The following is a 12363-nucleotide window of genomic DNA, read 5'->3' as shown; positions in this document are numbered from 1 at the left end:
GAGGACGAGTCGCTAGACCAGTCGTCAGACGGTCTCTTTACCTGGGTACTGGGAGCTGTTATAGAAAGCTCGTGCTGCTCTTCTTGCGCTGAATTGCGAGATTGATCTGCATAAGCGGCAGGGCCAGTTTGAGCACGGCGAAATAGCCGCTTTGCTGTCCCAGTAGGAGCTGGAGCTGCTTGATCCAGAATTTTCAAGAGCAGAGACTCCAGTACTTGTTTCTCCCGGGGTGTTTTTGCTCTTGCCTCTTGAGGTTGTTTGAGCCATTTATCCAAGCCGGTGCGGCAAGAACCGAGGGCAGCTATAGCCTCGCGATTGAATTCCTCAAGTATTTTCGGGATGGGATTGCCATCTTTCCTGAAGAAAACGCGGTGTAGTCCTTTTCGTATGTGTATCACATCCTCTGGCCCATTTCTTCCCAATGCCCGAGCTGTCCTGGGGGAAATAAGAGGATCTGATGTTGGAATGTCAAGGCCATAGTCTTTGTTGATTCCATCAATGAGCTGGTCGAGCCCTCGTGGATCTTTCTTCTTGGGCGTAGTGGGATTGGATTGGAAGGGCATGCCGGCCATGGTGGCTGGAGGGGAGCCGCCGAGTCGTAGGGCCGGCTCGGACGGAGAATGGCTGGTTAGCGACAATTCCCGATTCCTGGCTGGGATACGCCAACCGGGAGAGGTGGGTCGTTGCGGACTGGCTAAAGTGCCAGCGAATGAGGCCGGCGGCGGACCACACGGTAAGACAAATGCCTGTCCATAACGGACACCAATCACCTCGCGATGCTCGCCTCACCAGCAAATGAGAGCAATCCAAACTTGCCAAGACAGCAAAAAGCCAGTCGTGTATCCAAAGCCGTATCTATGCTTCAATAAGCGAAGCAATTGTGACTGGATGGACGAAAGCGCCGTTTGACCGCGCAAGACACGTCTTGCGAGTGATTAGAAGAGATGGAGCTAAGATGGAGCTAAGTTGAGACCTCGAGTAAGGGATCTTGAATAGACTACGTCCCTATCTGGCTTAGTGCCAAGGCTGACCCACAGATGATCGGAATGGCTGTTGATCCGCTATCACTAGCCACACCTGCACAGCAAAGCTTCTTTCTCTGCGCCACAGGTGGAGCCTTCCGGCGCTGACTCATCTCGTCCCCGTTCCGGGTGCCGTTTTGGCCATCGAGTTCGGCACGCCCGGACAGACGGGATGAGTGGGAAAAGTTACACTCGAGATCTTGGAAGACGCAGTAAAGCAATGTAATGGCAGAGAGTACACGACGCATTTCAGTAAGCGCATCGGATGTTTATAGCTCGCTGCGTATTCACCGCTGCAGGGCTGCAGGTGGCCTCTAAGCCTTCAAATCCCGCCACCCCTCTTTCGGCGCAGGTTCCCCACCTTTCCAGGGCCAGGCACTAAGAATCTCTCGGGGGTCCCTCACCAGAAGAGCGGGCCAGCGGCAGAGGGCATTCGGATTTCTATCGGTGTTCTGACACCTCTCACCTGTCACAGTCTCTGTCAGATTGTCCCGACTGCACGGCACAATCAATCGACCTGACTAACTGGAACGACCTTAATCCACAGCTCCCTGATACGATTGTCATACCTCCTGGTTGGCTGTCACAGCATCCAACTACCGACATTACATACGCAGGCACACCCACCGCTGCTTGTCTGTGTCTGTGTCTGTCTGGCTGTCTGTTTGTCTGGAGCTGGACCAGACTGGACTGGACCGGACTGGACTGGACTGAGGCGTCGGCATCTGTAGCTCCACACTTTGTGAGGCTCTGTCTGCTCCCACCCCACCAGTCATAGTCTGCTCTGCTCTGCTCTGCTCTGCTCTGCGCGACATCGTTCGGGGTCTGCTTTGCAGCAGATACCCGTGAGTGCGTCTGCGGCTGCCGCCATGGCGGACCAGCATGAGAGCCCGACGAACCTGGAGGATCTGACCCCGGAGGAGGCCAGTCGCATCATCCACTCGCATCGTAAGGTGCGCTATGGTATGTCGCTCAACTTTTCATTGTGTCTCAAAGTCTTCTCTCTGCTTAACCGAGGATATCAATGGCTCATCACCACCTGGCTGGCCCCCCCAATTGGTCTTATATGTGGCTTGCATTTGAGATCCCAGCTCACCGTCATTGACCTACAGGCACCGCCTGCTGGCCATGTCGCCAGCGCAAGGTGAAGTGTGACAACAAGCAGCCCTGCGAGAACTGCGTCAAGCGCGAGCACCCGCAGCTGTGCTCGTACAAGCCCAACCGCTCCGGCAAGAACGGCTCCGTTGCCTCTGAGAGCACGGTGCACGGCAAGAAGAGAGCCCACTCACCCGACGACATTGACACGCGAGAGAACAGCAACGAACCCAAGCCGGAGGCAATCCGCGCATTTGGTAAGCCGGCACCTTTGACTGCCGTGCAGCTGACTTTCTCACCGGGAGACACAGTCGATTCCGAGCCCGCCGAGGTCTCGCGATATCTCGGCCAGAACAGCATCCCCGCGCTGCTGAGGGAGCAAGCCTCTCCCAATGGTCCCTCAGAGGGTGTCGAACACATTCGCCAGGACATGCGCTCTATTCTAGGTCTCGATAACTCGGCGCCTTTCCCGCTGATGTCGCAGAGACATTTGGAGAGGCTTACTCATGACATCTCGTCTGAGCTACCGTCCGACCGTGAGGTGATGAAGTATGTTCACGGTCTCTTCGCTCTGGACCTGGTCCCCTTTGATTTTCTGCTTCTTGAGTGATTTCATCATGTTGACCCTCGCTACAGGCTCTTCCGCACATACAAGGAAGTCCCGCAATTATTTTGGGGCTTCGTCATCGATATCGGTGACCTCGAGAGTCGCTTGATGATCTATCTGGAGGAACGTGCCAAAAATGCTCGCTTGAACTCGGATGCTAGGTCCTCAAAGCCAGTCTCGGCATCATGGCTCGCCATCCTTTTCGCTGTCCTCGCCGTCGGATCGCAGTATCACGACTCACCTTATCATATAAGGACCAAGGATTGCCAGAAGTACATCCAGATCTCATTCCACTTTCTTCGCGTCGGGAATTTCCTGCTCCGACCCAATTTCGACTCGATCCAAGCCCTTTTAATGACAAGCTTTGTACTTCTCAATGATATGAAAGCAGAGGCCTCGTGGGCATTGCTTGGCTTGACATGTCGGCTTGCGCAGTCTTTGGGGCTACATCGTACGCCCCCGTTCAATAGCGATCCGGAAGCACAGAAGAAGGATCTGGTTAGGAGGAAGCTCTGGTAGGTCGACTGCATATACCGTTCCGCGTTCGCCGTTGGCTAATCACTTTTAGGTGGTGTTGCTTGTGGCATGATACCCTTACTTCCCTCTCTTTCGATCGGTCAGTACTCCTGATGCCACGTTTTCCGCCTCATAAGTTGACCAGTCGATAGCTCACCCATGACAAACATTCCATGTTGCCCCATGCCCTTGTCACCAACAGCAGAAACCATTGGCTGGGGATACCTGGAGGCCATGTACGTGCTCTGCGAGATCATCTCACAACGCCTCAACCCAGACGCACTGGCCATGCAGACATATGCCCAGATGTTACATAATTCTGAAGCCGTCGAGTCTATTCGCGTGAAGGTGGTACCACAACTCCGCTCTAAGGAGGCCTGCAAATCAGCGATGGATCGTCTACAGTACTTCGCCATTCGATTGCACACATCTTTCGTCATCTCTGTGTGTTGCCGTCCCGCCCTGCGCAAGGGCGATGGCAACCAATTAGACACGAAGCAGAGGCAGTATCTTGCCGATAAGTGCAAGGAGAACCTCACGGAGACCGTCCGCATGTTCCTCGCCATGCACCAGCTGTCCGTCATCCCCACCAGATCGTGGGCCTTCACATATCACGGCTTATCATCCGCGGTTCTCCTCGGTCTGCTTGATGAGACGAAGACGGATCCCGAGGTCCGGCAGCTGCAAGGGGATCTCATCTCGGCCCTCTCGGCCACCGCAGCCAAGGAACAGCCGTCGCCGGCCCCACATATTCATAAGACGGACAAAGATATCGAGCTTTCTGGACCGCTATCAAGAGCTCTCACGGCACTCAAGAACATCTATGATCATGGCAGCATTGTGGGACCCCTAAAGCAAGAGATTGATGGGAAGCGATCCGGGACGCGAACCCCGATGAATATGGGACAACTGGCTGCTATGGGCATGAATGGCCAAGATACGCAGAAGATTGCTTTCCGCAATAATATGCAAACGCTCGATCCCCACCAGGATGCCGCCCTGGCAATGGCTGAGATGCAGAATGGCAACGGACTGCAGGATTTCTCTGGGTAAGTCATCATGGCTTTGTAGCCATTGCGACAATGGCACCTTCCCTGCATCCACATTCATTCCCTCCAGTTCCCTGCTAACAAAACCTAGCAACATGCCGTTCATTCCCGATGCGAACCAGCCAGGTCTACCAGTTCCCGACCTAGGCTCAATCGATCCGTCCACCTACATCGAGCCTATGGATCTCTACGATTCCATTTTCTGGGGTGAGTGGGCTTCCATTAGCTACCACCAGGTGCAGAGTCTAACTTTACTCGTTACAGAATCTCCGGACCCTTGGAACACCGGCATGGACTCCATGAACTTCGACTTCCTGGCCCAACCACCCCCAGGCCAGCCACCACAGCAACAGTTCTACTTCTAACATTAACACTAGCACACTGAGACGATTACGCTTCCGATGACACAAGGAGTTTATGTGTAGGGAAAAAACCTGCTGGTTAAGTGGGGTGTATCGGGATATCATAGACGGCGGTTTACTTTGGGTACTGGCGCTTGCCCGTTTTGGCTCTAATGTGTGGCCTCTTGTTTGAGTGATGTTGTTCAGGAAAAGCGACAGCTATAGCTGAATCTCTCGTTAATTGTCTCGAGTCGTAAGATTGGTCCGTCCTTGCAGAGGGCAAGCCTGTACAATAATTATGGCAGTATCAAATTGCGATGTCTTGGCCATGAGTTTTGCAGCATGAGATGTGCGTACCGACCGAGGGGAGCAGTTCTTGTCATGTAGTCTTGAGCACAAGGAATGAACCTCATTGTTATTTGCGGATAGTGCCTCTCTTGGGATCTGCGTGGGAAATCTTCAAGGTAGTTCGAACGTACCATGCCTAGACATATTACGCTGCCTCGCCACACTTCCCTTTTAACAGGCAGAAAAAGATATAATTAAATGGCAAAATGTCAATGATGGATAGCCTAGGCATTCAAAAAAAAAAAAAATATTTGATGAGACAGGCAGTTGACCCAAGGTCATGCCCTTTCTCGGAATCGAACTAAGGGTGTCTCCCCCAGGCGTGCCTTGTTTGGGGTAGTACAACTGGCTGTGAAAGTTTGTACTTGTATACTAGCTACCCCATCTCATCTGTTGAGAATGGGGCCTAATTTGAACATATAAGGGGTGCCCAAAGTTGTGGGACGGTCGACGGGGCATCCAACTTCGGATGATATTCATAATACCAACCCAGCAACCGCGGCTGCCTCTCGCACCACGTCAGCCACCTCTCACCTCGATTTTCTTCTTCTTCCCTTGATTTCTTTTCCATCCGTTGCCGAAATCACATTCCCAACGTACATGTCAGGTAGACGCTGCCAGATCTGACCGAGGATATTCCCGACCCGTTGGTACACCATGACCGACAAGTCATTCTTCTCTCAGAAGCCACACGGACCTGTTCGTCGCGGTTCACCTGAGTGGGTGGACGGTTTCAGATTCCGTTCTCACCTCCGCGGCTCCCGTGCTCGCAATGCCATTTTCAACTGGAAGGACTCGCGTTACCTAACCAACAAGGGCGAGGGCGTCACAGAGACCATGGAGAAAAACTACATCGTCTTCGCCCGCCTTCTCGTATATCTGAAGGATTTCCGCGACATGCCGAATATAAAGACTGTGATAAGCCAATTCCTGGTGTGGGAAGGCTCTATCGTGTCTCTCCTGCATAGCTATCTCGATAAAGCCCGCGCTTCTTACCTGCGCGATTGTCCAAACAGAGAGGACGACGCGAACATGTCGCCAAATGCCAGGATCTTGTGCGATCTCATTGACGAGTACCGAGCGACTTGTAAATGTTCTTCCGGGTACTTGTCTGCACGTTTGTACTAACTGGATGATGCAAAATAGGGCCAGTGAAGAGCCGAATCATCACACGCAACCGCAGGATGCTTTACAATGCTGCGTTGGAGAATCTCAACTACATAGTGCACCCAAATTTGAAGAGGCTCCTCGTCGAGTCCCCGCCCAACCCAATTCTTCACACTGCTATCCCCATTATTGTCGACTGGGACCTTCCTCGCGAGCGAGGTATGACTACAGAGGAGGCTTTAGTGGTCTGCAAGCGCTTGGACGAGGAACTGTACGACGACTATGCGCATACTCGGTCCTTGTGGCCTGAAAAGGACGGCGAGAAGCCCTTCGAGCATTGGAAGGATGAGAAATCGAAGAAGTCCTCTAACGACGGGATTCAAAGACCTTTGGAGTACAGATTGCGCAAATGAAGTTCTGCCTCCTGACCACGAGGCTCTGGCCTGTGGCACCTGCGATACATCATATTCGTTCTGCAGATTGAGATCTAGGCTCTTTTGCTTCCAGATTAACTTGTGAGGCATGAAACTTGCGAGTTGCATGCCGCTCTTAGCTTCTTTGAAGTTTACATTGGATCCGTTGGCAAATGGATATCCATGCTGCTAGAGCTGCGCGAGTGGGCGCCATCTGTGGATGGAAGAGGGTATTTGACTTTTTCTTGTAGTTGCCACATGAATATAGTCAATCCAGATAGAAAAATACAGCCGTGCACGTGTGCGTCTGAATTATTTCAAAAAAAATCCCGTAACAATACGAGTGAAGTTTCAAGTTGACCATGGTCAGTCTAACGGATGAGGTCCACAACCGGTGTCACGTGGAATGCCGCAAGAACACCGATCGGACTCATCATCTCCACCACTTTGAACTCTCCGCAACTCTTTGCATCTTTCAAAGCATATTGCCCACATCTGTTCAACATAGCTATACAAGTCTAACAAACATGGTGTCGAATCCCGTTCCGATCCTTGATCACATAGTTCTTCTTGTGCCCCACGAGAAGCTCGTTAACTTGCCGCAATGGGTCCCTGATGCATTTACGGTCTTGACTGGCGGCCGTCATGCTGATGGTGTTACAGAGAACAAACTGATCCTTTTTCAAGACGGTGTTTACATCGAGATAATAGCCTTTGTCCCAGGAAAGAAAGAAGAGAGAAAGTCTCATAAGTGGGGTCGCAGACCCGAGGGACACATCGTTGACTGGGCAAACACGCTTCGGGGAAGCAGCCCACTACTCTCAGAAGCAGAGTCAAGCCCTGAGCCTGAAGCAGCCTTTCGCATCATTCAAGAAAGAATCGGGGCTGCGAAGAGTGGGATCGAGTATAGTGATCTCGTAGCAGGTGGGAGGATCACTCCAGCGGGAACGGAGCTGAAATGGTCGACATCATCTCCGGCCTTCTCTTCAACTAAGGGTGACGAAAAATTCATTGGAGGCGAGCTGCCATTCTGGTGTCTGGATCGCACACCGAGACCTCTTCGCGTTCCTCACCATATTCCTGAGAATGTTGAGCATCCCAGCGGAGTTACTGGCGTGCACGGCGTGTCCGTCTTCATTAAGAACCCGAATCTCTTCGAAACCGCCAAGCAGACTTACGCGGCGTTGTACGGAGAAGCTGGCCAAGAAGCAACCTCCTCAGATGGACACAAGGCACACGAATGGGCGCTACAAGTACCCGAGAAGAGCCACAATGCGAAGCGCGTATTCTCACTTGTCTTAAATAAGTCCTCGTCCGCTTCCTTGGAGACACCGGATGTATTTGTCAACTTTTCTCTCTGCTCTAGCTCCCGAGCGAAAACAATCAAAGGAAGCTTTGTGGACGACTGGCCTCTTGTCATCGAGCTGGTTCCACTTTACAAGGAAATATAGAGCATCTCCTGTATTCACCGCAAATTGAACATACTTGCTATAAATGGACTTTCCTGTGTCTTTATGTGTCAGTTTGATAGTAAATCTAGACGAATGTGGCCCGTTGAATCGGATCGATTTCCTGGATGGATGGCTACTCTGTTTGCATGGTCGAAACTCATGACACTAAAACAATAAGCCTCATCGAGTGATAGTCTAGCAAGATGGACTAAATGTAACGCTTGACTGTTACACTGCTGATGAAGCTGGGGTTCACATTGAATACATACGGCCCCCTTAATTCGTGGTTGGGGGCCAAGTCACAACAATACCGGGATATGTTTGTGTGCTATTACATGAGAATTTATTGAACAACGCAATTAGTCATGATGAATGTAGAATGGATCCGCTGTAGTCTTTTATAAGATGCTAGCATCAAAGGTTAGAATAATGTCGTACTGTCGCGAGGTTGATTGACTTTCGCTCTAAAATTAGTATCAAGACCCTGTTTGTAGCAAGTTAGTCTGTCCTAAAGAAGTGGTTTTGCGGGGGCTTAGCAGTGGATATGCCCTGCCAATGCACTGAGGTCTCGCGCAGGACGCCTGAAAAGAGCTGGATTGCTGACATTTTTCTTTCAGCTGCAGATTAGGGGCCAAAAATGAGCAGGGACGTTGAAGCATGCCACAAATTCGGAGGTTTGACACTTCTACTCAATTTTTCAAGATCTTGTGGTGTGTCTTACAATATGATTCTACATAAATATGCCGCACAGCAGCAGGTCAAGCTGTTTATGTAGCGTGGTCATAGATCCCTAAATACACCGAGTCGCCCCAATCAATATGCGCGTTCTCTTCCTTTCGGCGGTCCTCATTGCCCGTGCTACGGCGGCTTGCATCCCTTCCGGCTCCGCCGCTACGGTCAATGCAGCGCTACAAGCCGGGGGCACGGGTGCCGTTGTCCAGCTCTGTAAGAATGCCGTGATTACAATCACAACGGCTGGCATTGAATACACAGCAGCAAACCAGGAGCTTTCTACAGAAGGCTATCCTACTGATAGTACCAGAGCGACCGTGATTATTGCTCCTGGCAGTACTGTTGGAAGCGCCATTTGGGGCCGGGGCACGTCTGGCGTGAGCATCCGCAATATCCAAGTCGACGGCAATCGAGCCAATGCTGGCATCCTTGGGTCTGACGCACTCATTGAACTTGGTGGAGCTGCCTCTGGGCAAGTGGTGAACAACAGTGTCATCAAAAACACTCGGAGTTGGAGTTGTCTGCATTATATCAACAGTGGGATACCCGACAGTCCCTGCCAAGGTGGTATCGTAGCAAACAACATCGTTGGGCCATGCGGCAATGAAGGCAAAGACGCCAACGGCAATGCGAAGTGGGCAGATGGCATCAGCTTCGAATGTGCCAATAGCATAGTAACTCAGAACAACGTAAGTCAAGACATCCTGGACACCACGCATATAGAGAGAAACAGCAAGTTCTGATATCGCTTATAAGATCACTGGGGCCACAGACGGTGGCATCGTTATTTTTGGCTCGCCAGGTTCACGCTTTACAGGCAACACTATCACAACGTCCGACACTGACCTTTGTTTTGGCGGATTCAATATGGTGGATGCCTCATTCGGAGGCAACTATTCCAACGTAGTGGTCTCGGACAACACGATCATTGGCAAAGGCAAAGGCTTCTTCAACCTAGGCATAGCCATCGGCAGTAAAGTCTGGTCGTTCAACCAGCCACTTACGTACTTTGGGCCAACGACTGTGACGAACAACAGGTTCATCGGGAACCTTGGTTTCTCAATCGTCATCAACGAATGGAAGAATGGTCTCACCGTGACTGGGAATGACGTCTCACAAGTGACTTCACCGAGCTCAACTTTCGCTGATCCATCAAGCTGCTCGGCTCAGGTGCAAAGCTCATTCGACGCGAACCAGGAGCTCATCGTCTATGCGCCGAGCATCACAGGGCCGTCGACGTTGCAACCAGATTTCAACAATGTGCCGACAAACGCGACCGTGTGGCTATGTCTCCAGCACCCACTGCCGGACTCTGCCTCCTTCGAGCCAGGCGCGTTGACTGTCACCGGCAAGACGAGCACCGTTGTAGATCTCCATATGTTCCATGTCCAAAACCAAAACGACGCCAATCTTCTAGGATATGACACGACGGGCGGAGTATGGACGCGCAAGTTTGTGAGTTCGGTCACGTCGTCCAATTGCGGCGCGGATGGATCGAGCTGCGTCTTGAAGTTCCAGGGCGACGGCAACTTGGTCGAGTCCGACAGTGTTGGACCGCTCTGGCATTCTGGTACGGCGGGGACGGGCAAGACAGTAGTCTTTTCGAATGCAGAGCCATATCTCGAGGTAAAAGATGTTTCTGGGGCAACTCTTTGGAAGATCGCAGACGGGGTCAAGGTAGTTCGAGCAGCTGCTCTCTAATCAAAGTGTACTGTCACGAGAACCCAGCCACCAGATGGAGATACCGTTGTTTTCGTCATTTGGTATTATTTGATTGATCGCTTTCCCCGCAAATCTGAGGAGCCCCGGACCCTCGAGTCTTTCCGCTAGAAACACACGGTACCACACAATCCACTTGTCTGGATATTGGGCATGGAGGTCGGACAAGGCGATGTTCCATCACAATGCGCGCCCATCCCTGATTGGGTCTGAATCGTGAAGAGTGAGGGAAGGTAATCAATCAAGCCTGTCGAGGAACCTCGGCTGCACTATAATGGCGCACGCGTCGGAACTTTTACCTGCCGTTGAGCCGCAGTGCAACTTGCTCTACCAGGCAAAGCGCCGTCGCCACAGCCCTTGCTTGTTTCCGGTTAGTGATGGTCCAGTACACATGCAGACGCAGGCTTAAATATGACATCTTCCATCCATTAGGTAAAACTCTGAATGCTCCCTGTCTTGCTCAGGTCTAGTTGGATGCTGGCAGCACGCTCTGGTTGGCCGGCACGACTCGATGTAACGTTAATTGCCCTTGATTCGTCATTACTAGCTGTCAATTGCCCCGAGCCTCCCATTCCAGTGAAGCACCCATGCTCTTGATTGGAAAGTTGCCCTGAGTTAGGGCCACTTCGAGTTGGCATTCCAGGCCGCCTCTCTGCTCCTCAAAGGAGGCCTTTCTCCTCGAAGCAGGAGAGTTCGGCGTATTAGAGCCCTTCTGGTGTGCCCGTATACAGCTAGCTCATACCATAAAAACAGCTGGCGTATGGTGGTGGTTTCTTGGGTCCAAACAATCTTACATTTCGAGGCATTTACGAGTAGTTCGGTCGAGCGAACAACCTGGAAATTGCCCCTACAGCTGCGATAATTTTCACGCCCTAGGACTCGCCGACGGACGTGCCATAGTGATTGCACGCCTTCACCTCTGTTATCTCTCCTCGTAATTCACGGGTTACTGCCTTGATTCCCTGTCGCCACAGGACTAACTCAACGGTTCTGGTGTGCGGTCTGGCATCATACTCTCCTTGGATCAGTGCTAATCCATCAAACACACAACCGTGTATGGCATGCGTCCATCGTCAATCGAATCTGAGTCTTACTCGGCGGCTCCTGACCAAGACAGTCGTTTTTGCCAGAGCCGGAAACACTCGAGGTTTCTTCATATCTCGCCATAGCTCCCACACCCCCAATCCTTGGCCCTCCCTAGGAATAGTCCACTGTAATCCACCCTGTCACTTCTCTAGGACCGTCGTGCTAGGTGACAAATCCCCGTACTTCTATCCAGAAGAAGGCAAGTGCCTTCCATAGACCTTCTAGAAGGTCAGCAGAAACGGGAATGAGCTGGAGATACAGGCCAATCCCCTGCAATACGCTCCTGAAAGTGTGCGGCTTGTACGGAGTTCGGCCTGCGTGTCGCATTAGGGTAAGCCGCTGACTCGCCGATCGACACTACGACTGCAAATCATATTGCGCAACGGAACGGGTCCGGCACTACGACGGCGAGAGTCTCTCAAGATCAATGCTTAGTCTGTCCTAGCGCCTGTATGCGGTCCACCTCAGAGCCACATCGCCATCTTCTCCACGAGTCGTCATCTCGATATGGAAGGTGAGCAGAGCACTCGAAACCGCAGCTGGCTCCTGGACACGCCTGTCATGAACACACCATCGCCAAGGCCACAAAAGGACCAACCAGCGTTGGCTCAACCCGTATCTTCGGGTGGAGGCGAATTTGAGTAGCACTTTGCGGCAGTCTGGATGCAATATCGCCCCGTTCCTCCAGAGTAAATGCTCCCACATGAGGCATTGATCTTCGGTGTACACCGAGGGCAACACCTCCCCAGCTATCCCGCCTTCTACTTAAAGTATGCTGTCCCTTTGACCTCCATCGTTGCCCTCCAGCACTCTCGCTTCTTGCTCGGACTCAACCACACTCGTACACCCTTGCCGCTATTGTCGTCTCATTTTCAAC

The 12363-nt window shown here is 51.9% G+C and overlaps 2 protein-coding genes across 2 annotated transcripts; both read left to right on the top strand.

Moving 5' to 3' along the window:
- Positions 1–1891: 1891 nt before the first annotated feature.
- On the top strand, positions 1892–4654 carry UCRPA7_1286 (putative fungal specific transcription factor domain-containing protein; the record flags this gene model as incomplete). The annotated part of the gene is made up of 7 exons (XM_007913872.1): positions 1892–1985; positions 2135–2666; positions 2754–3122; positions 3195–3239; positions 3393–4289; positions 4381–4496; positions 4554–4654. The coding sequence occupies 7 exons, from the start codon at positions 1892–1894 to the stop codon at positions 4652–4654; spliced, it is 2154 nt and encodes a 717-aa protein (XP_007912063.1).
- Positions 4655–5635: 981 nt separating this feature from the next.
- On the top strand, positions 5636–6498 carry UCRPA7_1285 (hypothetical protein; the record flags this gene model as incomplete). Its single annotated transcript, XM_007913866.1, has 2 exons — positions 5636–6065; positions 6125–6498. The coding sequence occupies 2 exons, from the start codon at positions 5636–5638 to the stop codon at positions 6496–6498; spliced, it is 804 nt and encodes a 267-aa protein (XP_007912057.1).
- Positions 6499–12363: the final 5865 nt, after the last annotated feature.

Source organism: Phaeoacremonium minimum, assembly GCF_000392275.1.
Source record: "Phaeoacremonium minimum UCRPA7 unplaced genomic scaffold PA7_03_scaffold_80, whole genome shotgun sequence".
Taxonomy (NCBI): Eukaryota; Fungi; Ascomycota; class Sordariomycetes; order Togniniales; family Togniniaceae; genus Phaeoacremonium; species Phaeoacremonium minimum.
Note: the sequence above shows the minus strand (reverse complement) of the source record. Positions and strands in the feature narration are given on the sequence as shown.